Source organism: Anopheles nili, chromosome 2 (genome assembly GCF_943737925.1).
Source record: "Anopheles nili chromosome 2, idAnoNiliSN_F5_01, whole genome shotgun sequence".
Lineage (NCBI taxonomy): Eukaryota > Metazoa > Arthropoda > Insecta > Diptera > Culicidae > Anopheles > Anopheles nili.
The window spans coordinates 1634636-1662561 of NC_071291.1; the positions used below are offsets into that span (position 1 = coordinate 1634636).

General features: G+C 42.8%; 7 protein-coding genes across 10 annotated transcripts; 1 reads left to right on the forward strand and 6 right to left on the reverse strand.

Annotated features, from left to right (window-relative positions):
- Positions 1-145: 145 nt before the first annotated feature.
- On the reverse strand, positions 146-1230 carry LOC128730687 (trypsin 3A1-like). Its single transcript, XM_053823762.1, has 4 exons — positions 1173-1230; positions 817-1091; positions 414-742; positions 146-347 (listed from the first exon to the last, which is right to left on the reverse strand). The coding sequence occupies exons 1-4, from the start codon at positions 1228-1230 to the stop codon at positions 146-148; spliced, it is 864 nt and encodes a 287-aa protein (XP_053679737.1).
- A 1501-nt stretch (positions 1231-2731) lies between these two features.
- On the reverse strand, positions 2732-4518 carry LOC128731484 (glycerophosphodiester phosphodiesterase 1). Its single transcript, XM_053824606.1, has 4 exons — positions 3857-4518; positions 3596-3794; positions 3337-3521; positions 2732-3271 (listed from the first exon to the last, which is right to left on the reverse strand). Exons 1-4 carry the CDS (start codon positions 4342-4344, stop codon positions 3106-3108), a joined length of 1038 nt encoding a protein of 345 aa, XP_053680581.1. The 5' UTR covers positions 4345-4518; the 3' UTR covers positions 2732-3105.
- A 751-nt stretch (positions 4519-5269) lies between these two features.
- Positions 5270-12206, forward strand: LOC128730934 (uncharacterized). The gene is made up of 5 exons (XM_053824026.1): positions 5270-5837; positions 5937-6583; positions 6652-7710; positions 9401-11468; positions 11553-12206. Exons 1-5 carry the CDS (start codon positions 5270-5272, stop codon positions 11633-11635), a joined length of 4425 nt encoding a protein of 1474 aa, XP_053680001.1. The 3' UTR covers positions 11636-12206.
- Positions 12207-12298: 92 nt separating this feature from the next.
- Positions 12299-17817, reverse strand: LOC128730698 (bifunctional 3'-phosphoadenosine 5'-phosphosulfate synthase). 2 transcript variants are annotated; one of them, XM_053823775.1, is made up of 4 exons: positions 17776-17817; positions 12994-14476; positions 12768-12919; positions 12299-12705 (listed from the first exon to the last, which is right to left on the reverse strand). In XM_053823775.1, exons 1-4 carry the CDS (start codon positions 17815-17817, stop codon positions 12493-12495), a joined length of 1890 nt encoding a protein of 629 aa, XP_053679750.1. In that variant the 3' UTR covers positions 12299-12492. The 2 variants fall into 2 exon arrangements, with proteins under 2 accessions (XP_053679750.1, XP_053679748.1); XM_053823773.1 differs by lacking the exon at positions 17776-17817 and adding an exon at positions 15649-15801.
- Positions 17818-18472: 655 nt separating this feature from the next.
- Positions 18473-23780, reverse strand: LOC128730481 (UTP--glucose-1-phosphate uridylyltransferase). Of its 3 annotated transcripts, none has more exons than XM_053823532.1 (3): positions 23757-23780; positions 19795-20420; positions 18473-19715 (listed from the first exon to the last, which is right to left on the reverse strand). In XM_053823532.1, exons 1-3 carry the CDS (start codon positions 23778-23780, stop codon positions 18830-18832), a joined length of 1536 nt encoding a protein of 511 aa, XP_053679507.1. In that variant the 3' UTR covers positions 18473-18829. The 3 variants fall into 3 exon arrangements, with proteins under 3 accessions (XP_053679507.1, XP_053679505.1, XP_053679504.1); XM_053823530.1 differs by lacking the exon at positions 23757-23780 and adding an exon at positions 22760-23014; XM_053823529.1 differs by lacking the exon at positions 23757-23780 and adding an exon at positions 21045-21204.
- A 471-nt stretch (positions 23781-24251) lies between these two features.
- LOC128721266 (small VCP/p97-interacting protein) lies at positions 24252-25155 on the reverse strand. The gene is given in 4 exon segments (XM_053815001.1): positions 24252-24403; positions 24480-24653; positions 24728-24870; positions 25122-25155. Coding segments are annotated over 4 exon segments (366 nt in total). The 3' UTR covers positions 24252-24388.
- Positions 25156-25597: 442 nt separating this feature from the next.
- Positions 25598-26702, reverse strand: LOC128721270 (zinc finger protein OZF-like). The gene is made up of 3 exons (XM_053815005.1): positions 26568-26702; positions 26233-26512; positions 25598-26022 (listed from the first exon to the last, which is right to left on the reverse strand). The coding sequence occupies exons 1-3, from the start codon at positions 26700-26702 to the stop codon at positions 25598-25600; spliced, it is 840 nt and encodes a 279-aa protein (XP_053670980.1).
- Positions 26703-27926: the final 1224 nt, after the last annotated feature.

The window sequence follows — 27926 nt, forward strand, 5'->3', positions numbered from 1 at the left end:
TGTCGTTTCTCTGCGATACGCTGATCTACTCGTTTCTTCTCAGAGATTGAATGTTAGAATGCTCCTAATTTCACACGAGTATTTCTCGTGCGGCATGTTTATTATATCAGTGCGATCGATATAATCAAGGAGCTCTAAATAGGGCTCAAACGTTGGTGCTAAGTTTGATAAACGCTCTCACTTCATCGTTCGTCAGTGAAGTGTAAACTCCTGGAATGTTTATGGCACATGAAGTGGTGGAGCCCCAAGAGACAATTCCTATCTGATATCCGTTGATGACCAGTGGACCACCGCTGTCTCCGTTACAAACTTCTTTTCCCAATGCACCGCTACCTGCACACAGCATTCTGAAAATACCAAATGCTTGATCACTCTTTACTACTGGCAAAACGATCGCCGAAGTGCTCGCTTACCTTTCGGTAATTTGTTCTATAAACATCGTTGAACAAAATGTGCGCGATTGGACAAACACTTCAAGCGATTGTAAAATCAAAGGCGTATAATCATCTTCTGCCATTCCCCAACCGGAAACGATGCAGCTCGACGGGATAGGATAATAGGTGTTTGTGCTTGCCAGGGTGATCGCTCTAATTGGATCGACGAAGAAGCTTTCCTGCACATGCACCACGGCCACATCATAATCTAGCGTAGCTCGATCAAACTTTGGGTGCAACAGGTACTGATCGGCGTGAAAAATGTACCCACCAGCCAACCTGTGTGGTGTTCCTCCACGAAACGTGATCTATGACACGGAAGTGGAAGCAAATTCCATACTCATTATACAATGTTGCAGAACAAACCGTGTGTATTGCTTACGCCAGAAGGATGCGTCGCCTCGTCCAGGCAGTGCCCCGCACTTAGCGCCCATCGTTCTGCAATGACCGATGCACCGCAAATGTGCGTTCCCTCGTGGCGCAAGGACAATTGGTAAGGAAAGCTCTCAATGGATGCGCTTTCTCCTCCGTAAATAAATGGTGACGGTACGGCCGAGGGTCGCTCGTATTCAAACTGGTGTTTCATCGGCCACAGGTTGTATTTGGTCAGCAGGCGAAACAACCTCGGTTGCCGAGAGTAGTAATACTGGTGTTGATCTGCAATCCAAATGTAGCCAAAGGTTACCGAAATCTTCAGTTAACGTGCAGCTTAAATTATCTATACTGATCGACTTTTACCGATAGTCACGCATAGCGTATAGCCAATCAGCGCTGTCAAGAGCAATAATTGTCTCATTTTGCACAATTTTGAATGAACTGTCCCAAAATTTAGGGCCTAAATTCAAGCATTCAACACTGTCATTCACGACACAATGACAACGAACGTAGGACATGAAAAAGCTTTTATCAAACAAAGTTTGGGTTTATCTTCCAGGTATCTCTGCAAACATGAGATACGTGAAGTGACCGTTTATCTTTCGGATGCTGGAGACAGGCTCGCCATCAGACGCGCCCCACATCTGTTCGTTATGATGGTTTTGTTAGCAACATACATTGCTGCTCCGGCCTCCAAAAGCATCGCTGAATAACGCCCCTCTTCGAGCATGGCAACCCTCCACCGACACATGTATCATGACGTCCGCGAAGTGAACGAAATCCTCCAACCACATCACAACAAATCGTCCAGTAAGCACGCGCTTATCACTGCCAGGATGAAATGCAAAATAAAAAGTGTTTTATGTTTACTTTTCCGTCTGAAGTACTTCCTTTTAGATATATAGCCAGATATATACACTACCAATGAACAGTCAAGGTTTACCACGGGTCATATGTGGGTATTTTCCTCAATAATAGTGTACTTCACAAGAGCGTACACAGATGCGTGCGTTCCTTCGCAGTCGTTTACGATCAACGATACAATTTGCTGTTGACCTAATAGTAACGGGCCTCCGTTATCTCCTACGCAGAAACGCATCTCATTTCCGGTGCACATGCGTAAGAAATAAGCTTAAATCTGTTCCTGAATGTTTCATTACAGAGGCCTCTGAGGTTTTCTTATCTAGTGGTGAAAATGTCCAGGCGAACGATCTGCTCGTCAGTATATGCACGTATGTGGCCCCTCGGAAGATATAAGATCAGTGCCCAACAGGAAATGGTATTTTCATCACCACTGGATTAGTTTTTTTACATTATCAGTATAATTTGAATATTGGAGTGCTAAAGCAAAGGCATTTCTTTGAAACATCGTAGTCCACGTTCACATCGTTATAAACCAGGAGAATGGTTATTTTGATACCGTGAATTCTATGCAGCCATTATCATGCTTCGCATTAGCACGACACAAGAACAGCAAGGAATTTATGAACATAGAGCGAACGAACACTACAAATTCATGGCAAGTTGTACCGTTCATTCCAAAGCGATAGTTGGCAAGAAAAATCACTAACTTGGTTGCCTCCTTTAGGATCTGATTAGCGTTAGTCATGCCACCACAAACGATGGCAGCAAAGATAAAATAAAACCGGGATAATCAGAGCGAGCTCACTATTTGTTCTCGTATGACGATTAAACTGGCCTAAATTTCTTTAATTTAAAACATAATATGTTTAATTTTGCCTCGCTTAAATGATAATCAGGACCAACTTTCCAGTACCAGCTGTGCAAATTCTACATTGTCTGTAATGGAGTTCGGATAAACAGGAGAAGCATGCTGCAGTGAATACAGGAAAAATTTCCATAACAGTAGCAATGTTAAGCTGAAATATCGTACGATTTATTTCGATACATAAGATTGCTTCTCGATATAAAACACAATAATGAGGCCATTAAAAAAAAACAAAATAAAAAAAAAACAATACTTCATTACTAAAAATGCCTCGGACTATGCGGCATAAATAAGGATACTAATAATACTCAGCGTCCCCAACAAAAATTGGGTGGTTTCCGCCCTTTGCTTTGGCCTAAAAAAATAAATAAATAACCGTATAATCTTTTCCCATCGAAATTCGTTTGGCAAAAGTGATACGGCAATACGGGGTCATTGAGTTATTCATGGCACCTGCTTTACTCAAAAGTCCAATTTAAGGAACTAAATGCTTAATACAACACAAACATTTCACATTCAATAATATCCTATGACACCGATGATTGCAATAAAGTCGTGCGCGTATTACTACTGTTGTCGTTTTGATTTGAAAATTATCTGCGGCTCGGAACGTAGCGAGTCCGTGAGATAAAGCGTTTTGGTCACCTGCTGAAAATAGCGCTTTTCATTCGGCCAGTTTATTGTGTACACAATAGGCCGAACACCGACGATCTTCCACAATGTAGAAATTTGTCTGCAAGAGAAAAACGTTACTAATGTAGATTAAGACAGATTATAGCGCTGGATTTGGGAGCATACGCATTAAACTCGTCCTTGTGGATGAAGACTAGACTAACGCCAATCACGGGCGCGATTATGTTTCGATAAATGGCACCAAGAATTGATAGCAATATCGTCGAGGTAGTAAAATAGCGGGGCATTAGCATGTGGCATGATTTTTCCATCCAGAGACCGCACACCAGATCTGGGCAATGCGTGCGAAGCTAGGATAAATTCATACAAATAGGAGCTTCTAAAATTCAACACGCAGAGTTCGCAGAGGTCATTCAAAACAAACCTGGTAAATTGCCGTCGGGGAGGAGCAACAAAAGATAATGCGTTTCGTAAAAATAGAACATTTTGCAGCCGCCTCGCGAACCCTATCCAATAGATAAGAATTGATATGCGAAGCTCGAAGAAATACGGTAACATTCGAAGATTCTAGCAGCGTCAAGAGTCTCTCGAATGTCAGTACTTTTTCTGGTTGGAACAGTTGACTAAAAATAAAAAAATAATATTGAGCGAAATTGCAGACCCGCGATAACTGATATTAACATACCTTAGCGGATGATGTTCGGCGATGTTAAAATTTTCGAAGAAACTAGAATCAAGCTTATTTACGGGATCGTTTATATTCGCTTTTTCAAGCGTCGATTTGTGGAATATTATTGCTTTTCCATCGCTCGTGATGCTGAGATCTAGTAAAATTTTCTGACACTTTAATGCCATACACTGATTGATCGCCGCCAGTGAATTGTCGGGTGCATCAAATGCCCCACCCCGGTTGACGATAGGCCAGAACAGCAACTCGCTTTCATCCTTCTTCGACAGCATGGACATGACAACTTCGTCAGTAGGAGATTTAAGCTTTACAAATTTGGAACCGATACACACCAACAACAAAAGCAACATCAACCAAGGAATGCCAACGGAAGCGAAGTTACAGCATATCCATAGTGAGTGCATAATGAATGTGCAGCATGTCGCCAGGAACCAAAACAATTGATAAAGCATTTTACAAACTTTGAAGATTGTCGCAAAATACATGTGCTCGATTAGCAGTTCGCCTATAAATGCTACTGTAAATCCTGCAACACTTTTCTCGTTCGGTATAACTCGTAAATCACAACATGTTTTTATTTCGTAGCATTTCGTTGCAATGCGGTTATAGAAGATTTCGTTCGACACCTATTATTTGTTACAGCCCCGAAAATAGCTACATCTACTGCAAGCTATCAAGGAAAAAGTAAATAAAGCACTAGAATGCAAGGTTTATATAGTGCAATATTAATCAAATGACAAAATGGGGCCTTTTATAGCAACAAAAGACTTTTTCAAACAATGTGCTGTTTTTTAAAAAGTAATAATAAAATGTGTCTCAAGATTCAACAACCAGATCGATTTAAATCCAAGAAACAAACAAAATTTACAATAAGAGCAAAATATCAATATAAGAAGGTAAATCCTTGAACCATTTTCAGTTTCACATAGCTTAGAGCAATGGTTTATTTTATTCCAAATGAAACTTTATACACGTAAAAAACATGTACCATCAAATAAAAGATTTTCTATATGTAATGAACATATAATTAGGAATTCATTTTCATCTTTTTATTGTTTTTAGGAGTTACATTGGTACACAGTCGTTCACTACCATAAAATTTTCAGCAATAACGGGAAGTATTCAAGCTGTCGTCATACCTGGACTGCTTTAGCTTCTTTGTCGCTTGACGTTTGACAAGGGCATACATTTCCAGAAAAAAGTCGATTTCTTAGCGTTTCTTCGATTTTTTATAAAATATCCGATGTAAGCAGTGAAACGTGCGGTGAAAAATAGGATAAAACCTATTATGATTCTCAGTACTAGTGATTCTGCGTGTTAATAGCAGTATCCATTTGCCGTTCGGTCGAATACTGCGCATTTTCGAATCGCTTGTGCATCGGTTCCCCGGGAGCTTCAGCTTCCGTCGAAATGTCTTCAGAGTTTGATAAGTTCAATGAGTGCTTAAAGGCATCCTTTTGGAAGAATGTCAAAAACAACCGTGCAGAGCGTAAAGCCAACGGCACTGCACTCAAAGTAGATACAAAATCCGAACCCAAGAATGAATCGAAGCCAGAGACGCAAACGGCACCGCCGCAGCAAGCACAGCCGCAGCCACAGCAGGTGCGGCTCGCTCCCGTTGTGTACAGCGCCAAGTGTGAATCGGCTATTAATGCATCCCTGCAGGAGTTGCTGGAAAAAGATCCGAAATGTGATGAATATGATGACTATGTTCCGCCGCGAGCCCCAAAAACGCCACCGATTGAAGATTACGATGACATGATACTTCGACCACAGACGCCCATGGAAATTCCCAACATGGACGATGTTGTCGAAATATCAGACTCTCCAGAACGGTCCAATAGGCGTATGCACGAAAAACTTCTTTCAAAAGAATCCAAATCTGACGAGTTATTGCAGGAAAAGCTGTGGCAATACTTTGGTCACCGCGATTTCAAGAGCCAGCTGCAAAAGGAGGCTATTGAAACCATAATAGCCCGTACGTATCCGAAGAAAAAAAAATTCCATCTGTCTCGATCCTGTTAAGACGTCAGAATTTCCTTAAAAATAATTGCTTCTTTTTTCATTTCTTTAATAGGAACGCGAGATGTATACGTCTCGATGCCCACTGGGGCCGGCAAGTCGCTGTGCTTTCAGCTGCCTGGCGTAATGCAAGATAACAAGGTAACCATCGTATTCTCTCCCCTGCTAGCGCTGATCAAAGATCAGTTAGACATGCTTGCTCGCATAAAGATCCCGGCTGACTCGATAAATTCAAAAATGAATGTCCGAGATCGCGAACGGGTGATAAACGATCTGAAGAGCGTTAAAACCGATATACGTTTTCTGTATATCACACCCGAGCAAGCCACAACTGCTACTTTCAAAGAGATTATGCTACAGTTGGTGAAATTCCGAAAAGTGGCATATGTTGTCGTTGACGAAGCGCATTGCGTCAGCGAGTGGGGCCACGATTTTCGGCCGGATTACTTGAAGCTTGGCATTCTGCGTGAAGAATATCCCTCCATACCCTGGATCGCTCTGACAGCAACTGCTTCCAAACATGTCGTAGAAGACATTTTTCGGAACCTTAAGTTAAAAGAACCGGTTGCGAAATTCAAAACGCATTGCTTTCGGCACAATCTTTACTACGACATAGTATTCAAGAACTCTATCCAAGACGATTACTTGCATTTGAAGGAGTACATTGAAAGCATCCTTGGTAAACAGGATGAAGTGAAACCGGTAAGATTGTTACTTTAACTACTTGTCTCATTTAGTATCAAACTGACAGGAGGATTGTTTTGTTACAGAGCAAACGTGCATGCGGAATTATATACTGTCGTACACGCGAAAACACAGAGCGCGTCGCAACAAGCCTAACGAAGCTGGGCCTTCGGACGGTACCGTACCACGCTGGGTTAAAGCAATCCGAACGTGATCAGGTGCAAGAAGACTGGATGGAGGGAAAGTACGTCGCTATAGTGGCCACTATCAGCTTTGGGATGGGGGTTGACAAAGGCTCAGTTCGATTCGTAATACACTGGGACAACCCCCAGAACGTGGCTGCTTACTATCAGGAATCTGGTAGAGCGGGTCGCGATGGAAAAAAATCCTATTGCCGCATTTACCATTGCCGCGAACAGTGTAAATCTATCGATTTCCTTTTGCGCCAAGACTTACAGAAGTGTAAAGACACAGCCAAGGAGGAAAGTGCCAAGCAAGCTGTAAAGAACTTTGAAAAAATGGTCGAATTCTGTGAAACCGCTCGCTGTCGACACCGGCTATTTACAGACTATTTCGGTGACGATCCGCCCGATTGCCGGAACATGTGCGATGTGTGCACCAACCCGAAGAAGGTCCAAAAAGCCATAGACTACTTCCAGCAGCTGGCCTACAGTGGAAAGCTGAAAACGATGACGGCCTACGACGATGATCCATCCGATTTGTACGGAGGTGGGCGAAAAGGATACGATAATGACTACTACGACGGAAGCAGTAGCAATTACAGTGATGGTCGTGATAAGCGCAAACAAAGTGAATCCGCGTTGATGATTCAAAAACAATTTGCTCTGCGTAAGGCAGCTGCTGCCAAGGATATGAGCATGCAACGTTCGGCCACTATCGGGCGTGTAAAATTTGCCATGCAAACGCCAGTGAAAGTAAGTGGCTTGACGATTGCTACGCGAGAAACCTACGTCACTACTTTGGCGGATCTGATGAAGAAAAACATTGAAAGCTGTAAAGGTATCGAGGAGACGGATTACAGTCTCGTCTACAAAGACTACGAGGATATAGCCGTCGAAATGGAGTACGAGGCATTCACCAAAAATACCGTCAAAAGCTTGTACCACCGTGCGATTGTTAAGCTGGTAAGTTTACGCAATACATGTTGGTTAGGAAAACGTTTCTTGTTCTCTCTACCTTCTCTTATACACATACAAACACATTCGCTCTTTCTATTTTACTACTTTATTTATATATTTGGCCCAAAAGAGTGTTTTAAAAATTGTTAAAAAAAGCTCGTTATTTTTTTCACACTACTCTATTTTTGTTTATTACATACGTCCTAGGACATATGGCCTCTTAAAACAATCAAATATACTTATTTACCATCATTCCACCTATCAGTCCCAAAGCTGTCAATCAATTTGCGTTTTCTCGCTTTTTGTGGCCGTTTCAATTGCAAACATAACAATCCATTTCAATCTGCGACTATCAACGAGAACAATTATATCCACATGCAATGTGTAAGTTGATGCAACAACAGCAGTGGAACTGCAGCAGTCTTTCGACTATAAGACACAACTTTGCTACCAGCGTCGATTTTCGGGGTGGTTAATGTGCGTCGAGAATTACTATCGTCCTTAAATCTTAACTCAAAGCAAGCAACCAGCAATACCCGTTATGCCACACCATCAGCTTCAACAGTGTTGTTGGTTTCAGTTTCAATCGTCATCTCAACCACTCTCTTCCTCTGTCGTTCGCTTGTGTTGCCCGTTGCCGTTAATGGAACAAATGTCGCTCAATGTTCAACGATCAGTTCAATCTGCGATCTTACCCTGCACGTCGCTACTACCAATCAATGAAAGTCAAGAATGCTGAAATAAGCGTACAGAAGCATATCAGGTATTGTTGCTAGTTCACGTCGGCCAACAACTCACCGAGAAAGCTCAGCCTATGGCATGCTGCTATAGCTCCTCATTACCATCTTAAAGTTAAAATATTTACTCACCAGGCTCTACAACCTATTGGCGAATTAAGCTTTCTGCGGCAGACCGCTCGTGGTTCAGACTATCGTCTTCATTCAATAGTTTCAACTTTTTTGATGAATCAACCCGTAATACTTCATCTCAATTTAAACCTACCACGCCCACCAGAGGCCATGACTGTTTGCCGAGCTCATCATTGTAATGACTCCTCTATTATCCTTCCATACTTAACCAACCCCATCACTTCATTACAATTTGAATCTATCATGTCGGTGGCCAAACAACTCTTTGCAGAATAAGTATTTTCATTTTAATGATATGATCAGTTCTCTGGGGAGTGGCGTGTCCAACGTAACGGCTCCTTTGTTGTCTTTTTTGTCTATTTTATTGTCGTACGTATGTAACATGCGAGTTTTTGAATAACGAATGAACCTTATCCCTTAATTAAAATTTGAACAAAACAATTGTCATCTGATCACGTCAGCGGCTTAAAAGATCTATCATGACCGGCTCGTCCGGTTTTGTTCTGATGTATTTGCCAGTTTCTCATTTTTATTTGATTCTCAAACCAAGAATTTTATATCATCAGCATATGGTATATTCTAAATTGAGGTAATATTTTTCTTTGAACTAGCCATTACTGAGTTTCGGATAGGTCTCCTATTATCAAATTAAAGCAGAGATGTCGAATTGTACAAATTTCCCCTGACTTAGATAATCCGAAGAGAATATTTCCTTCTACATTGTTGTCCGGAGTTATAGCAATTCGGACATGTAGAGAATTTTCTTATTTTAATCAGGAAAGAGCATGTTATGCCGTTGCTAAAATAATTAATGTTACATTTCACAGGTAACGTCGATGAAAACGGCCGTAGCAGAAAAAATGATACACCCAAGGGTTAAAGAGTACTGTCCGAAGCACCGTGCTAGCTTGGGCGGTGACTATCGGACGATTGAAGCCGATCTGAAACGTAAATATGGCGAAAGCATCGTGGAGGAATTGCGCTCGGATGGACACGAGAAAAAGCATGACTCTCATCATCACCACCATCATCATCATCACCGAAGCGAGCGCAACGGAGATCGTAAGCGAAGCACGAAACTATCGTCAAAATCAGGTACCTCACGTGATCGTAGCGGTCTCAGCCAGCCGTCGATAAATTCCTACTTCAGCGCCAAAAACAGCACCTCTTCCGCTACGATGCTGAGTGGAGGAGGATCTGGAGTAATGACCATCGACGACGGTGATATGTGGGATGATGACGGGAGAAAGGAGGGTGGGCGATCGAGCAATACTCAACTGGCTCCGCCGGAACCAGCTCCTTTGTCAAGGGTACGATCACCACAGTCACCTCCGGCTTCTCCTGCTTCGCCTCGAACACCTCGATCCCCACGCTCGCCACGATCTCCGAGATCCCCGCGTTCGCCAACTACTCCACGGTCACCACGTTCCCCATCTGTAGAGTACGTATCGAACGAACCGTACCAGGAAAGTCAATCCCACAGACTTAGCGAACACGGTGATCGCCATAGACGATCAACGTCAGATACGCGGACAACTTCGAAAGATCGTGCGTATCGCGAGCGATCTCGATCCGGATCGAGAGGGTACTCGAGTGAGAGGTCTCGGAACAAGCAAAAGTCCTCTTCATCCTACAAGCGTTCACGCGAAAGCAGTCGATCGTACTCCCGGGAGCGATCCTATTCGTATCGATCAGGCAGTTCGCGCTCCAGGGACTGGGAGGAAGATGAGGTTGCCCGACGACGCAAGCGCAAATATGAGGATGAAGAGTATGACCGCGAGTACGAGCGAGCCCCAGTCAAGTCGCGTAACTATGATGACGACTACGAAACTAACAACAAGCAGCATCATCACCCCACCAGAAGGCCTCCCTCGCCGGAGGAGGAGTTCACTTACGCGGCCCCCAAGAAACGGATATCGCACTACGTCGATAGCGCAGGTACTGCTGGCAGCGGTTATTCTAAGAGTGCAGTCTATGGTTCTGCTGGAGCGTCGTCTTCCGGGTACAACAGTTATGGGCCCATGAAAGGGGCAGGTGGTGGTGCTGGCGGAGCTAATTCACAAATATTAAACAATGAAGACATGTGGGACGACGAACCGGAGCCGTCGTCCTCGAACACCCGAACAAAGGATCAGCCTCCTTCGCCGCCAGCATCACCGCCACCTCCATCATCGCCTCCGCCACCATCATCACCGGCACCGTTGTCACCGTCGCCGGAACCAGAATATATGCACACGAAATATGTGCCACCGTCGCCGGCGCATCGCCCACCGTCACCATCTCCGCTGCCACTGCAGTCTACTATACATCACGATAAGCACCCAAAGCGTACCTACGACCATCGGTCGCCGTACGACGGTGTACTCGACCCACGGCTGGCAGGAACGCCCAAAAGCCCACCCTTCTCCCAGATGGGTGGCACACCAAACGCCTCCTCCGTGATAGGTGCGAAGACCTTGAACTCACTGCAGTTCACGACGGCGGCGCAAATCCATTCCTTACAGAACAAACCGTCAATGCCAGTGAACGCATCCCAAGCGGGAGGATCGTCTGTGATCGGTAATTCGGTAGGTGTAGGAATGATGCAAACCGCTTGCGTAAAGCAAACCTGCATGAGTACATCGACCGTAAACAATGTGGCGAATGCATCCACTGCCCAGCAACTCGTGTCGGGGTCCGCTGGCCTTACGCCGGGTCCAGTTCAGCCTGATTCGGCGGGCTCTACGCCGTCTGGATCCCAGCTGGCCGAGATGGAGAAAAAGAAGAAGAACCTGGCCAGCTGCGTGATACACTTCCTGATGCCGTACTATCGCGATCAAAAAATCGAAACGAAGGAGCTATTCAAAGGGTTGGCGAGAAAGATTTCGCACAAGTTCTTCGAGGCCGATGTAACTGGTAAGCACCGTGTTCTTCGCACGTTTCTTTAGCTTGTTCTCGAACAGGCAGAGCCTAATGTCGTTTGTGATTTTTCTTTTGCAGCGGAACGAAAGGTGAAAAAATACATCGACGACATGATGGCCCACAAAGGCATAATCTCGAGCGAAGCGGATTTTCCCAAATAGAAACGACGCAAAGCGCGTTCGCGCGCGTTCAAATCCCGATCATACAGACGGCACTGTAGCTGAGTGAACGTCGAGTGCGTGGATGCGTCGATGTCTATAATGTAATTTAAAGCATGTTCTGTACATACTAGATTCTAAACGGCAAATCTGCTACCCTGCATGACTATTTAGACACATGTGCTGGTGGCCAACGAGGAAAGTGCATATTCCATTGTTGTTACGTATTGTCAGGTCTAATAGTCTACCAAGCCCAACCGTCTCCTGTGTACAATTCTGAGTGTGACAGACGTTTGAATCTTTTTTTCCTTTTTTTTTGCGAATAGCAAAAAGGAAAACATCCTTGGCCACCGATGCCGCCCCATCGTCGGTGTAGATGCGTTCAGTTTGGAGATGGTTTTTTAGAACTCTGTTTATATGTATCCCGTTTTTGGGTCGCGTTAAGGCCCTTAGTTCACCGTTTTGAAAAGGAAAACTGAAAGCATGCAGAGGGCCACCATTATTGCACACAAACACTAATTACCTATAGTGCGCGGACATCCTGTAAGTTTGTGTGAATAAAGATATCTTCAGATGATAACATTATGTCTGTTTTTACGTCTCTAAACTAAAGTCCGGGACGCAACCGAGGAATAGCGTTGCTGTTTAATACTTTGTACCATTCCGATACAGGTCGTTTATTTTGTTCCGTTGGTAAGAAATGCTTCGGTAAATGCATAGCAAAACCTGCGTTATAACAAAGAAAATGTTAGTAATTAAACAAACGCGCCATACGTCTACTGCGTGGCCCGAAGTACGAAAACTAAGCGCAACAGTTGGGCACTCGTGGCTTTGCCCGCACCCGCATTATTAGCAGCCTATTATTGCTGTGGTTTCTGCAACGATTGGTAGTATTCTGCCAGTATCTGCCAAGCCTTCGGTTCCATGAACCCATTGGGTGGATTTTCACCGTTGCGCGCAAGAGTACGCATTCTGGTGCCGGAAATGAAATCAAAGTCCTGACTGCGTGCCGGTTCAAAGAATGCCATACGGGAGCTGGATTTATCGTAGGCCGCCACTCGGAACGGAAGAATCTGGAAGGCAAAAACATGCTAACATGCAATTGACGGACGGGATAGTGGATATTTTGCATTACCTCTATGCTATCCAGACCGGGGGCCATCTTCAACACCCGTGAACCATGCGTTCCGTCGTACAGATTGCCGTCAGCGTAGAGACCCTTGTCGGGATGTGGCATACCGGCGGGATCGCGCCCCACAATGTAGTGGTTGGCTCCAGCATTCATTCCTACACCAAAGAAAAAGATATACGCAATGACATGAGGTTCCCGTACAATATCGTACGATGATGCTGCTACTTACGAGCCTTAGCGTGCCATTGCACTTCCGTTGGGCCTGCATACATCATGGGCGATGGGAAAATGGCCAACACCGTATGATCGCGATCGAGCACACCCGAGTCCAGCACCGCCTGGTGCTGGGCCATGCGCACCGGCAGCGGCACGTCATCGTCCTTTGTCCAACCGCCCAGTGGATGCAGCAGCAACACCGGGTTCCGGAAGCCACGATCCAACAGCTGCCGGCGACAGTCACTCATCAGCAGCGCGTGCCCGTTATGGATAGGATTGCGGAGCTGAAAGGCGAACACAGCATCCGCCTTCATCTCGCGGAACTTCTGGCGCAGCTCGTTCGGCGTCAGTCGATAATCATCCAGCCCGTCGTTCCATTTGATGCGCTCCAACGCCTCGATCTCACCCCCGACAAGATAGTCGCCAGACTCATAGATCATCTTGATGTACGGGTGATCGCGATTCGTCGTGCCAAACTGACGAGCACATCGTTCCTCCTTGCGCTGGAAGTAGAACTCAGGCTTACGCAACACGGCCACCGGGCGCCCATCGTAGTGCAACATAAGGGCACTGACTCCTTCTAGACGTTTCTTATCGGGCTCGCTGACAGAGAGCACTATCGGGACCGATTGGTTGACTCGCAGTGTTTCATCTTCGTTCAGCAGACAGTTGAAGTGAAGCGTCTGTAAGTATTCTTGCTCCCGCATGAACCCTCTAAGCGGGTATGCCCAGCCCTCCGCCAGAATCTGCAGCCACTGGAGCTCCACGGAAGTGATCGTCAGACCGGGCAGCGTTTTTGCTTCCACCTCGAGCGCAGCTCGCAGATCCTCCGGCACGAACAGCTCCGCCAGCGGTTCGTCCTCCTTCATGAACTTCGGTATAATCGTTTCATCCTCGAGCAGTTTGATCAGCTTCAGGGTGGATTCCCGAACAGTCATGCCCTCCGTGCTGACACGCAAATCGGGAGTGTCGGGAGCCTCGTAAGCCTGCGTCACTCCCGTAAAGCCCTGGATCACACCCTGACGAGCCTTCTTGTACAGACCCTTGGTGTCACGCGTTTCGCAAACTTCCAGCGGCGTGTCGATGTAAATTTCGAAAAACTTCAGATCGGCGTCCTTGTGAATCTTACGAGCCATTTCTCGATCCTCGGCGAATGGTGAAACAAAACTGCAGATCGACACAACGCCACTGTCGGCGAACAGCTTTGCCACCTCAGCCACACGCCGAATGTTTTCCTCACGGTCTATCTGCGAGAAACCGAGGTTTTTGTTCAACCCCGTACGAATGTTGTCTCCATCGAGCCCGTACGCCGGGATTCCCTTCGAAACGAGGTACGCCTCCAGTTCGAACGCAATCGACGTCTTACCGGCACCACTCAGCCCTGTCAGCCAAACGGTGCACCCGCGGAATCCACGACACAGGCCAAGATTCTGGCCGCGCACTTCCCGAGACACATTGTGCTTCTGTTCCGTCACGTTCGTCGCCACCTGAAGACACTGCGGATGAGAAGAAAGCAAGCCATTCATTAACCACACGCGCACTGGATCTGGAAGGTTACACGCACAACCCGAGGACCTCAAGGTTGCTTCCTTTACTCCACTAGAGATACATAAAGAGAGGAAACAGAGGTGGTAGGGGGAGAGAGAGAGAGAGAGAGAAAGCAAAAGATAGAAGCCACGGAAGGGTCGGGGTGGGAAAGAACACTACCTCCTGCATTATTGCCAGCTTTGGGTGAACAGCTCTCGACAAACTTAAACCGAATGACGTGAGAGCTACCGAAACATCACCTATAAGTACGATGCAGAAGGGAAACATTTACGGTTGCAAGTCCGAAGATAAGTCGTTTGTTTTCCTTCGGCGTATTAGATGAGATGAGTTTCCTGCAATGTATCGCCTGAGAACAGCGTCAGTCGTAGCTACAATTATTAGCCGTCATGATAAACCGCGCAAAGAGAGAAAAAGGCCAACGCTTATCATTTGAAAAGTATAGCTTATCGGGTTTTATCACATGCTACTTGTATAGCTAGCTGAACGGTAGTTTGCAGGAAAAATAGCTTATGTCTGATTGGTAAGTCTTAACGTAGTCATGTAAGATAAAGAATTTTCCTTAAAATTCAATGTCAATCACATTCGCCATTTATTACGACCAATAATAATAGGTTACTTTTGGAATTTGTGTGCCTCACATCACGTTACAAAGTCGTACGCTCGTATGCACATGTACGCTTTGAGCATCAAAGTTCAATAACCTGCCCGATCAACCTTACGTAATCGTAGACACATCGAACATTTGAAATGGGTTGTGGGTTGGAACGTTGCAGTCGGTTGCAAAAGAGACGATACTGCCATCTAGCCCCCGTCTCTTCCACTACATTTTTATCCAAAACCCTTTCTAGCAGTTGCTCACGAAGATGACCAGTAAATGTGAAGAGTATTCGCGAGACTTTGCAAGCATGACTTCGACAATTTGCATACCGGAGGATCGCGATCGACAAAACTGAAGTGAAAGTCTGACGAACAGCTTCCTCTTTCTATCCGTTAAAAGCCATCCTGATGTAGGGCCCTCCAGACGCGGCTGTGAGCCTATTATTATAAACGCTTTCGTAACATAGCGCTCTGTGACGGTGGCTTGCAACTGCAGCCACCGTTGTTAGTGCCGTTGGCTTACCTCTGCCGAAACGTTGCCGGTGCAGTCCTTGTGTTTGCTGCATTGCATTTTCATCATTCCTGCCCAGCGGCCGACTCCATCGTTCTCGTAGTTGGAGTTGCTCAGAAAAGAGTTATTATTGAAATTGGCGACTTTTCTCCGTTTCACAAACATCTTTGCACTATTCAACACACGTTTGTTCAGTCAATAGGCGCTATTGTCAACACACAGTAGCATAAATTGCCTGACTTGTTCTCCAGCACCACACAGGTTCACCAAACAGTCACTAGCAACCGACCAAGCGTACCGAAGGAACGTTCGCACCCGATCACGAAGGCAGATCGATCGCCAATGGCGCCAAGAAAAGCTGTGCCTGCTTTGCTTCCTCCGATTATGCGATGCTCGTGCAACGGCGGTCATGGAAGATCATCGCTTTTATAACAGCACTCGTCGATCGTGGAGAAAGTTGACAGCGGACCACGGTCCCTTGAGCCGCGATCTCCCGAAATGACCGAGTGATCGTACGTAAATTTCTCCGTTCTGTTGTTGTTTTTTTTTTGTTTTCTTTGGAGGTTCCCACCAGGGTTTGCTTTGCACCAGGGTACGAGTACGCTACGATGATGGATTTCCTATTGTTGCGCCGCAAACGGGAAGCGAGATGTACTGGAATAACCACCGTGGAATAACCGCTTCTACGTACTTCCTAGTAGTTTTTTTTTTCATGTCAGTCAAAGGCGTACGTAAGGAAATACCGTAAAACCAACGCAGGACTAACGGCAACGGCAGCCAGACGTCGAACGTTCGAAACGTGGCAATCTTAGGGTAACGACTGCGCTAAGGTACTCGCGCAATGTGAGCGCATCGTGAGCACGCTAGACCGCATTTATTAAAGTTCGCCACTATTATAGCCCAATGGCTTTCGTTGTGGCAACTTGGCACAGCGCTTCAGAGCCACTGTCACTTACCGGTTACAAACATGCCTAAAGCTCAAAATGAACGGTCGCAGTATCTGGTACGCAACACTTTCTCGGTGCATATTGCGCGTGCGCGACAAACCGCAACCTAATCGCTCAACAACTCCAACCCTATTGTGTCGGTGTGTATGTGCAGTGGGTGAGGGGATTCAATTATGCGCTAAACTCAATTTTCCCCTGCGGCAGCACTATTCCACGCTTCCTCATGCAATTTGGACGTAAATTGCATGACCCTTAACGTCGGCGCACCTTGCATTCCACGATTCACACCCATGATTCGCAGGCAGGACTTACTGTGACTATAAAAATGCTCGCTTCAGCAAAAAAAAAACTTGTTGCGGCAGTAAGTGATGTGTGTTGTGCTAATTATCAACAGCTCTGAACAGCACAGGCCTGCCACACGATTAACACTGTTCCAAAAGGGGTCGGCCACTTCTATCGCCCTGTATACCACTTTACCATGAAACGGGCGTTAGATTAAACTACCATATGGTGTTCATTCAATATAATAAATATTCCTAAAGCTAAATAGATGTGTGCTCGCCACTTATGGTATGATGTCTCTCCCAACATGCAGATTCATATCACACCCATTTTAAACATGCATGATAGATGTACTTATCTGTAAAAGCAAAATTTGATCCAATGTCCATTGTTGGAGTATGATGATAATTGGAAAGACTCTTATCAGTAAGCGGTTGACTGAATTGTGTAATAAAACTGTTTGCAAATTATCATACCCTTATGTCAGGAAATGTTTGCGAATTAAAACGGAACTTAAGATCATTTTCGCGTGAGTGTTGAATGATCAGTACCCTGATATCCGTTAATGCCACATTTACTCATGGAAAACGAAAATCTGCTTGACGATGAAATATAATTCACGTGTCGCTCCCAGACTCAGGTTCATATCATTAAAAAGTAATCACGGCCCTACTTCTTGTGATGTATTATAAGTTGATAACTAAGTAACTGATTAGCACCATAAAAAATGACGCACAAAAATGTGCTTCGAGATACGATCCTCAAACGATCAGATATCTTATTTTGTTTCTTCATAAAACTGTAAAATGAATAACAAAAATAATTTCAAAGAGAATGCCCTTGCTCTACCTTTTACATCGAGGCTACTACAGTGAAATAATTATTCTACCATATGTGCCATATCACTTACCGTTTTTTGTTTCTTCATCGTATTTTCTGGTTCTCCGCTCATAATCAACTGATGGCGGCGAGCCTGATTCCGTACGGGACAAATTGCACCACTATATTTCTAACTTCCAATAATGTCACTGCTGCTGTACACGATCTAGTGATTACTGCTTAATAGTTGGAACGAGCAATTACTCCAATGTGCTGCGTGTATCTGCAATCGTCAGTGAGGTAATTTTACATGGATTCGCACACAACTTTTGTAGTAAATTTTATCGACGGAAATGAGTTCAACGTTTAGCTTTTACATTGAATCACTTGTAGACCACAAAACGCACCGGCAGATAGCGCGACAATGAAAATGAGTAAAAAAAAGACCTACGAAACGATTTTTTATTAGCAACGGGATTTTTGTAAACAACAAAATGTCACACAAAGAACCTGACATTTCTCATATGATTGAACACCAACAGTAATAAAAACAACCCCTATACGCTGAACACAATAGCGCCATCTGGTGGGAATGTTACAAACTTATGAAAGTTAAATATTTAAGAAAGTACAGAAGCATGTTTAAATATGTCGAATAACGAATAGATTTACTGAGCTAGTAGTTTTCCCGGAGAAATATAATTCAGTAATTTATTGATTAACTGAAGCTATGGAAAGCATTACCGCTTTTCATGAACGCTCAGTTTTGTCACTCAAAAAACCGTCACTCACGGTTATGCACGATTTATTCAAACATTCATAATACAAAAGGAAAATGTTTTATAGTAGCTTCTAAAGCATAACAATTTTGAACCACTAAAAACCCATCATATTATACTATTTAAACGTTTCATCTACCTGATCCCGAATGCAGCTCACGTCGACGGGATACTTAAAAATGAATTGAAGAATCTACCAAACATGAGAGCCTTACATCCGTCCTAATGTATATGTATTGCCATTATTCAAACCACTAGTTAACTTTGCCAAACATTAAGAAAACACATTGCGCATTCCTTGCACACGTTTGTGCTATTGCTCCTGAGTATCATCCTTCTGGCCGGTCACTCACACGTCACAGTGTTCTAATGATCCAGAATGCGCATATTACCAGAAACGATCTTGTTTTCTAGGATGGCACCGGCAGGAATATCGATACGATCACCATGATTGGCAATGATAATTACCGTACCACGTAACGAAACACCTCGACCAAATGTAACATCCCCAGAAACTGTAAGATGATCCAGCTCAATTAAATCCGGAATATTTGCAAAGCGGCTTAGAAATTCTTTCACTTTGCTGAAATGATTATCGCCAAGCTTCACCAAAGGAGTAGTGGGGAACATACGCTGGGGAGACATAACCAGGGAGCCGTACTTTAGACTGTAAAGATTCGACATCACTAGAAGCAGGTCAGAAGTTTTCTTAACAGGTAAAAACCTGGACCGTGGAACATTGATACCGATTCCACCGTCAAAACACTTCATAGCCGCTCCGACGGCCGTCTCCAGCTGGATCACTCGCATACCATTATCCAACGTTTTGTTGTTAACGATGATTTCCATGTTCATTGTCTTTGCATTTAGCACACGCTCAATACATTCTAGGCGAGCCCAAATGTTATTGGTGTTGAAGAACTTGAATGTCTTTACCGACTTAAAGTCATCCACGTGCTCCTTGGGCACTTGTGCTATTTCCAACAGACGTAACTTGTTCTCATAGTTTATCAGCGTACCACCCTTTACATCTGCTCGCGTTTTATCCGTTACTTCCATCACGAATTCGATCGGTTTATCTCCCTGTCGATCATCGCCAATTAAACGGTTTAGGATCTTTATGTCCACGGTTGCGCCCAGATTATCGATGTTAGACAGGAAACAATACTCGCGACCTTCTTCGATGAACTTTCTGAGCAGTCCTGAATTCTGGAATGATTGGTAAAAATCACCGTGTCCCGGAGGATACCACCTGAAAGCATTAACGCATGTTTCAAGTTAGAAATACTTCTGCTCACACTACCTAACCACCGGCAGGTGGTACAACTTACGCTTCTATATCGTTTTCGATATCGAAATCCTTTGCTACAGGTAGAAGCGAGTCTCGACTGATTCGTGGATAGCAGCTTTGGTTAAAAGTGTAGATCTGCACCTGAAAGCCTTTGTACTTCCGAATTACTTTCTCCGTATCTTCGTCCGTGTTAAACGAATTCATCAACACCAATGGTACGTTGGCGTTGTACTTTTTGTTCAAATGCTCAATCTGCTGCACGGTGAGATCGAGAAAGGTTAAGTCATTCCGCACCGGTATAACGCTCTTTGGTCCGTGGCATCCCATAGAAGTTCCCAGACCACCGTTCAGCTTCACTACAACCAGCTTGTCCAACATGTCCCGGATGTGCGCTTCCTGTGGCAATTTCAGAGTTGTGTAATCCTTAACTGCACCCTCTGGAAGCTTTTCGATGCGATCCCATTCCACAGAGGGACCATCTTCTTGCAGAAAACGGTGGTATAGCGCCTCGAATCCACACATCTCCTTTTGAACGCCAGACCGCCGCGAATCATCGACCGTCTCAAGCAGATGGTCCAGGTCCTTCTTTAAACGCATCAAGGCATCACGTTTCGTGGCTTCGTGGAATTCTTTCGTATCCGACGGAACACGCTGATGCCCACGAACCTGCAATTGTGAAGAAACAGCGAAAACGTTACCTAATTGCAATAAATATTTTACATGTGATGCGCAATAAACCGGCTATATTACTCATCATGACTTTAAACTACAAATTAACCACCTTAATGTTCGTTTAAATTTATTTGCTAACTGTGAAACAATCATTCTGCATTGATTTCAATATTGTAGTTCAACGATTTAATGGGGACCGTACGACCTTCAAAGATCTAATGGGGAAGTCATTAAACATGTAGTTTTGTACGAATGGATTCCATGGTTATGTTGGGAAACGAAATTATAGTACGTGTTTGCGATTAGATTTATATCCCGTTTTTATTCAACGCGGCTTTTAATAGTTTTTATAATCAAAACAGCAATAATATGATTACTATTTATTGTAACATTTATGTTTATTATTGCGGATGTACAATTGCATCATATATTGTACATGTGAAAAGATGATAAAGGTTTTGCTTCTCACTACATACACTCACTACCTATGGGAGGAGGTAGTGAAAAACCTTAACATAATTATGCACAGATGTAAATAAACAAATCTCTCTGCTTTTCGCTATACCGTGATCACAAGTGAGTCCATGACCTTGCATCAGCCATGCATCACAAACAAACCTGCCCAATGTCGGTGGTGCGTGGATTAAGCATTTTAAAATGCACTCTTCCACCATTTGCACTGTTGACTGCCTTGGAGTTTAGCACGATGCACGAGTTTTGTAGGCCCAGCATCACCGTCGACAGCTCAGAGAGGATGGACACAAACGAAACTTATCCAATGTGTTCAACCGCAAGCAATACGATCACCGCAATGGCTACGAAATACTTGCGTGGAAACAGTGGGAAAACAGATTGTTTATTCACGTGATGCTCCAGTAATAGGCTGCCACGCTTTCGAACAATTTAACTTATGTACAATATGATAATCACTCTGATCGAGGTTAACATTTCCTTCAAATACTACCAACGTTCTTCACTCAACACGCGTACAATTCACAAACGATACTGAGCTTTTGATAGCGTGCGCTTGAGATTTATAGACAGCTAACCTGGGTCATATCCCTTCTCTTGCTTTTTCAAATCCATAATGCGGTGTATATTCAACATAAATGCTAGCCATTTCAATCTATTCGCACACGCAGTAACCACTGTGAACCTTGTCCAAAAGAATATTGAACAGTTCTATCTAGCCACTTTTGTGAGACTGCGATTCGGGTTTGAAATTGCAAGTGTGCGAGAGGAGCTGTGGGTTCTTTTAAATACAATCTACAGAATGAGCCGTTTTCCGTGGATTGCGAACATTATTCAATCTGTCTAGTCATGTTAATGATTGATGTTTTCTACATGGCAGTGTTGTGTTTTTTAAAACCTGTCTCAGATTCTCTCATTTCTGACCAGTTTTGAAATATGATACGTTTTTTTAAACAGTCATTATTAACGAAGCGTAGAAATTGAACGATCCTTCGATCTAATACCTCTTCATTTGGCTTATAATATTGCTACTGATAAGATTAAGCCTTTCAGGTACAGAGCTGACATAAAACAACGGGTTATAAACCATCTTCCTTATTGGGACAAATGTTGACTGAAAGGGAGTAATAAACAGCCACTCTTAGAAGGGACGTGATAAACGTGACCACATCACCTACACCCACTGTCCAGCGATGATCGTGCATTATTCGCAGTTAAACACATGCTACATGCGGCAGCTATCTAAATAAACCTCTCAGGCAGGTTAGCAATACTTCTCACGTGTACTGAACTTCGTCTGCTTGACTTTACAACTATTACCTTGCGATAGCTTTTCCTGCATAAATGATTGATCTCCCAACTAGCTACTTTTTTCTAAAGCGATCAAATTCATGGCCAAAATTGGATGGTATTACTTTACCATATGCGCTGCAAGACGATATACCAAAGTCTCGTGTTAATTTCAATCCCCAGCGGCCACATGTTTTTGGTGTCAGTATTTACCATGTTTTTAGTTTCTATCAGAGTCTTGCCACGTTTCTACCATCATTGATTTCTATCTTGAGCTAGACAAAAATGGCGCCAAACTCTTCAGACACACGATCTAGCCTCGCATTACCCGCCAAAGCCTTCTGGGCAATAAGTTCTTACCTTATCTCTAACACTCTGGCTATTTGACTTTCATTTGTTCTTCAAATAAGTGACATGCTGGCATTCAAATCGCATCCGAATGCATTGTCGTTCGGTAGAGGTCGTTTATTTAATTTCAGCTGGGAATACAATGACACACTAGGCGCTGGTTGGATTGTGTTCCTGCTCTTGATCATGAGACGTAGATCATCTATCGTGTGATTGATACTTACACTGAGGAGTAAATCAATGGCTCCGGTCATTGTGTTTTCAACTGCTCGGATGCGCTCGATTTTTAAATATAAAGGGCAATACCCACGAACTCAATTAACTACAACTATATGCCTTTTTCTGTAAGCCGATGCTAGAACCAAGATAACAGCCTCTTAAATGACACGATTATACACTCGTAAACGATTCAATTTAGCCCGCTGGTGCGTGCAGCCTCTTCCTCGACCGGAACGGGACTGAAATGCCATCGTGCATGCCGATTTCGAACAAGTACGGTCAAATCTCAAACTCCGCGACCCATGGCGCGTGTGACCGGCGATACGGTTGCCGTTTTACGAGAATGATAACGCTTCATCGTATGGTTAGCTCTCGCAGCACAACACTGCAATCACCATCACTTAACCGTTTCCCCTCTAAAGTTTGCGCCGCGGGAGATGGCCACAGATAGAGACCGGAAAATCGAACGAGCAAGAGGCTTCATGTTTGTAAATAACTCGCGCGAGCTGATAATACGCGTATGGACGTACTCGTAATCAGGTAATTTATCATGAAAGATTAGGTAGAGAGTATATTAAGTTGATACTTGTCTTCAAAATCTATTTCAAGTCATAGTGTAATTAAAAAAACACTTAAAATACGCATCAGGCATAGTCTTTGCAGTGTTAAAACGTTGTAAATGATCCGGAAGGCGTTATTTTTGTGGAAATATCATCAATAATAGTGTATTCAAACTTTGTTTTGTTTTCATGGATCATCCACTTGATGAACCCTATGCACTAGTTTTCAGTATCAAGATTGCGAGGGACCTTGACTGATTCAAACAGTCGATGGCCAAGGTCGATCAAGGTTATCGATGATTGCTGTGCGATCTAGAGAGGATCGAATACGATGCTTACTTCGAATTCCCTGATAATAGCCCTTACTTTTGTGCAACATATTATTGCGAACTGTATCAAAGTTACTTACGGAATCTGATGACTTATTATCTTATCGGCTTACCTTTTCGTTTGGAATATTCAGCATTTTGCTATGTATACCCCACGGGTTAGGCTTCCTAGTCTAAATCACGCCGAACCGGAGTAACACCAAAACTTTTACCTCAATGCCAAAATTAACTGTAGAATCTCAACCAAATGTTGCCAACGATGTGAATAATACTTTAGCCTTGCGATTTCTTTGCACGACACGGTCTAAGAGCTTCTAGTTGATAATGATAACTGATTTCTCTTCGTGTCCGCAAAAGTCGCACCCAGCTCACGATACCAAAATAAAACAGTTAAGAAAAAAAAATCAAAAACCGAAGTAAAACAAACATGACAGCTTGCAGTATCTAATTCCCGTTTGTAAACAACGCTTTGAACCAGTGTTCGTGAGAGCCCATGACAATCAGATGGAACATATCGCATTAAAAAAAAATCTTAATGTGATTACCTATCTAGATTGTTTCATTTTTTAACAATACAACAAAATCCTTAAATTTGGCTATTTCTGAAAGCTTAAAATTTACTTTCACGTATATTTGAAATCAAACAAAAATTCACAACACGATACATACAATACAACAGACAAAGGTGTAAAACTGGTTCTTTTTCATAGACTTCAAAAATGGGGATCGGTTTTGACTGCCAAACTTAATCTTGTTGCCACTGAAATGAAATGAAAAATAAAATGCCACAATCAGAGTCCAGCAACTGGGTTAGAAGATGGATGCACGGTCGGTACCTTCAACGTAGGTTGTCCCATCTGACCCAATCGACTGGCCTCCTGTTCTCGACGCTCTAGCTCCTTTTCTCGTTGTTGTTGTCTACGAACTTTATCCATATCTTTGATTCCCCGTGATTCCTGTTCTATTCTTCGTCGCTCCGCAGCTTCACGTTGTTGCTGTCGCCGAACATCCTTTGATCAAAAATTACATATTACTTCGATTTACATGATCCTTAACATCCGTAAACATTTATATTTTAACTCACTACATCGGGCGTAATCAGTTCCTCCGTGGATCCTTTGAAGCACGACGAACACAGCCCCATTACGATTTTTCGATGAAAAATACAAAACACTTGTAGGTTTTCGTTGCCCTATCGTATTCTATCATAAACAAAAACATATTTCACTTTTGTCCCATTACAACGTTTATATTTCGAGCTGCAATACTCGTCTAAGCTTTGAAACGTTAGTCTGTTAAAGAAGTTAGTTATATTTTTTGCTGTGCTTCTCTTTTACGTTTCAGTACACACTACGGCTGCAAGTGCCAACTATCTGTGTTGTCTACAAAATATAAATTATTCCACATATTCAAAAAACTTGTTGTATTTTTAATTTCTAGAGCACGTGCTCTTTAAAAGCAAATGCACAACAGCTTACATAGTGGTAAAGATAATATGAAAAAGAATAACATTTCTCTAGCAAAACAAAGAAAATTTTCAAAAAGCATTAATAGATCATAATAATTAAAAAGAAATATTTTACAACGAACATACGTAAACTATGACGAAACAACACAAACTGAATGCCACTGTACTAAAATTTCAAAACTCGCTGACAAGTTTCACTTAACGAAAATTCGAAACATTTTGAAATTGCATTCTGAAATGTTTCAAGTGTATACATAGCGTCTATTCAGTTAGCGCTATCCAGCGTTTTGATTAATTCAGTATTCGTGATTCTTTAAATTATTTTAAATGAAACAAAAGAACATAAATCTATTGGAATTTAACAACTTGTATTTTTAATACTGACAAAATTGATAAATTAACTCTCTTACATCAGCTTGCGTTACAGACACCCAATGACTCCAAATCAATCACCTTTATTTCGATACGGTTTTTAGATGTAATAATTTACGATATTTCATGAATTTTCATATGCCGATCCAGACCGCCCTTTTGACGAAATGTAGCGTTACATATGCCACAAATAAATGGCCTTTCGCCGGTATGACGACGAAGATGAAGTTTTACAGATTTGTTCTGAGTGAACCGCTGTCCACACACATTACATACAAAGGGTTTAATATTGAAATGTGTAAACATATGCGTTTTAAGAGATCCACTTTGAGTGAACCCTTTGTTGCAAATATTACATTTAAAAGGTTTTACGCCTCCGTGGGATATTTGGTGTCGATATAAATTAGTTTTCGTTGAAAATTCCTTTTTACATTCCGAACAACTAAAACGTACAACTTGATTGCTTCTCGTTTCCGGAATGTCTCGTTTACGAATCAATATAGATTGACTATCAAATGACTTATCAGCGGTTGGAATACCTTGAAACGTATATTCCACACTTTGTACAGCTTCTGCTAAAACTTGTTCATTATCATGTTCAACCTGAACATCTTTCTTGATATACTGTTCGTGATCTTGAGTATTTAATTTTTGATTTATTTTGGCTTCTTCTTTTTCAATGAATCTGTGTTCTGATTTTAGTTCCAACGTATCTATTGCATAATTGGTATCTGGTTTTATGCACTCACTTATGATCGGAACGCTGTTTAAAACTTTATTATCTTTCAACACTATTACTTTAATCACCTCTGCCAAATTGTCATCATCAGACGCTTGTTCTGATAATTCACTTTCTGCAGTTGGAACGCTAACATCCAGTGAAAAGTTCTCTTTTCTAGGCAGCTGGTTCGAACTCTTTCTGAGCTGTTTGTCAGTGCGATTGCATAAAATTTTAAAATTGTAGGATATTTTCAACTTTTGAAAACACCTGCTGCATATGTTTGAGGGAAGATCACCAGAGAGATTTACCTGAAAAGTATGCTAATATTAAGCCATTAACAATTAAAATTAATAAATGCCATACTTTAACTGAAGTACACCATTCAAAAATATTTCCATACACCGAAAGAGGCTTAACGGCATTCGCCCCACCGCACGCACGGCAAATATCTGATCGTTCTAATGCACATTTCGTTTCGATTTGCACAACTGCATCCATTTTCAAAGACTAAAGGATCAGATTTTTAGAAAACTTCAATATATGACATACAAAATAAGCACATTCTTAATAACTCGATCATTTTCCACAATTTACGCTCCGAAAAGATTGTATGTTGTTTTATTTACAACAGCTAACAAAAGTGCAAACAAATCAGCTGTCATGGCGAATTTGCTGTCATATATGGCAAGACCTCATGTTGCAGGGATAATCAACCTTCTTTGCTTGAGCAAACGAATTAGTTTGAATTTGAGCTAACTATTATTTCCTGTTGTGTAGTTCACTTGAAGAGCTTCTAACGCTTTAATTCTAGAAATATTTTTACAAATATTTGATATATATATATATATATATATATATATATATATATATATATATATATATATATATATACATGATATTTTCCAATATCTCTCAATCGTAATTATATAAACGAAGATGATGTTGTAAAAAATGTTATAATTAAGGAGATATTAACTTTGTTAAGCTGTTAGCTTTAGCAATGTTTGTAGCACTTATAACTATAACAGTTGTTGGGATTTGATGCATTGTGAAATAGCGATATCGCTACATGTTTGTAATAAAAAATTTACATAGCCTGTTAAAACTAGGACATGAGCATCAATCGTGCCGTACTTTGCTCGAACGAAGGTTTAATCCTAGTAAAGTCACAGCGGGACACTCTCATTGGTATCGACCTTCGGCATCAGCATACAAACGTATGCCGAACTCAGCGGAGAAAAGCAAAGAAAGAGTACTTTGAAACCGCCGCCGAATGAAGATGCAGCTATACTTCCGTTCGAGTCGTCACTTTTGTCTCATGCTCCTTTCGATCCCGACAGACACACAATTCCAATATTCGTGAGGGACACGGAACGAGTGACACGAGTTACATTGTGTACATTGGTAGCATAATCTCCTAATAACCGCCGCCAGATCGACCGCATGCCAACCGCTTTTTTGCCGAACGGCACAGGGACACTGTAATCCTTATTTAAGGTGCATAACGAGGGTCTAGGAGATTATTAAACAGGCACAACACACTACTTAACTTTCATTCAACTGTAAACTTTCCGTTGTGGGACAGAGCCTCCTGATGGAAATACACCGACACGCAGGAGTATTATGGCGGCATTTATTACACGACAACCACGTCCCTTTACATACGGTTGATGAACTTGTAATACTTAGACGGTGATCCTCTTGAACTTGGCTACTCACTTT

Coding starts and splice junctions, on each gene's coding strand:
- LOC128730687 (XM_053823762.1), bottom strand. CDS start 1,230: ATGAGACAATTATTGCTCTTGACAGCGCTGATTGGCTATACGCTATGC. Junction 1,092..1,172: donor TACGCTATGCGTGACTATCG/GTAAAAGTCGAT, acceptor TTTGGATTGCAG/ATCAACACCAGTATTACTAC. Junction 743..816: donor AGGCGACGCATCCTTCTGGC/GTAAGCAATACA, acceptor TCCGTGTCATAG/ATCACGTTTCGTGGAGGAAC.
- LOC128731484 (XM_053824606.1), bottom strand. CDS start 4,344: ATGTATTTTGCGACAATCTTCAAAGTTTGTAAAATGCTTTATCAATTG. Junction 3,795..3,856: donor GCCGAACATCATCCGCTAAG/GTATGTTAATAT, acceptor TTTTATTTTTAG/TCAACTGTTCCAACCAGAAA. Junction 3,522..3,595: donor CCCCGACGGCAATTTACCAG/GTTTGTTTTGAA, acceptor AATTTATCCTAG/CTTCGCACGCATTGCCCAGA.
- LOC128730934 (XM_053824026.1), top strand. CDS start 5,270: ATGTCTTCAGAGTTTGATAAGTTCAATGAGTGCTTAAAGGCATCCTTT. Junction 5,838..5,936: donor TATTGAAACCATAATAGCCC/GTACGTATCCGA, acceptor TTTCTTTAATAG/GAACGCGAGATGTATACGTC. Junction 7,711..9,400: donor ACCGTGCGATTGTTAAGCTG/GTAAGTTTACGC, acceptor TACATTTCACAG/GTAACGTCGATGAAAACGGC.
- LOC128730698 (XM_053823773.1), bottom strand. CDS start 15,801: ATGTTTGTGAAACGGAGAAAAGTCGCCAATTTCAATAATAACTCTTTT. Junction 14,477..15,648: donor CCGGCAACGTTTCGGCAGAG/GTAAGCCAACGG, acceptor TCTCATCCGCAG/TGTCTTCAGGTGGCGACGAA. Junction 12,706..12,767: donor CCGGTCTGGATAGCATAGAG/GTAATGCAAAAT, acceptor TTTGCCTTCCAG/ATTCTTCCGTTCCGAGTGGC.
- LOC128730481 (XM_053823529.1), bottom strand. CDS start 21,158: ATGCTGGGCCTACAAAACTCGTGCATCGTGCTAAACTCCAAGGCAGTC. Junction 20,421..21,044: donor GCACCACCGACATTGGGCAG/GTTTGTTTGTGA, acceptor TCACAATTGCAG/GTTCGTGGGCATCAGCGTGT. Junction 19,716..19,794: donor ATCGAAAACGATATAGAAGC/GTAAGTTGTACC, acceptor TAATGCTTTCAG/GTGGTATCCTCCGGGACACG.
- LOC128721270 (XM_053815005.1), bottom strand. CDS start 26,702: ATGGATGCAGTTGTGCAAATCGAAACGAAATGTGCATTAGAACGATCA. Junction 26,513..26,567: donor AATGGTGTACTTCAGTTAAA/GTATGGCATTTA, acceptor CATACTTTTCAG/GTAAATCTCTCTGGTGATCT. Junction 26,023..26,232: donor AAACAGCGTTCCGATCATAA/GTGAGTGCATAA, acceptor ATACGTTTCAAG/GTATTCCAACCGCTGATAAG.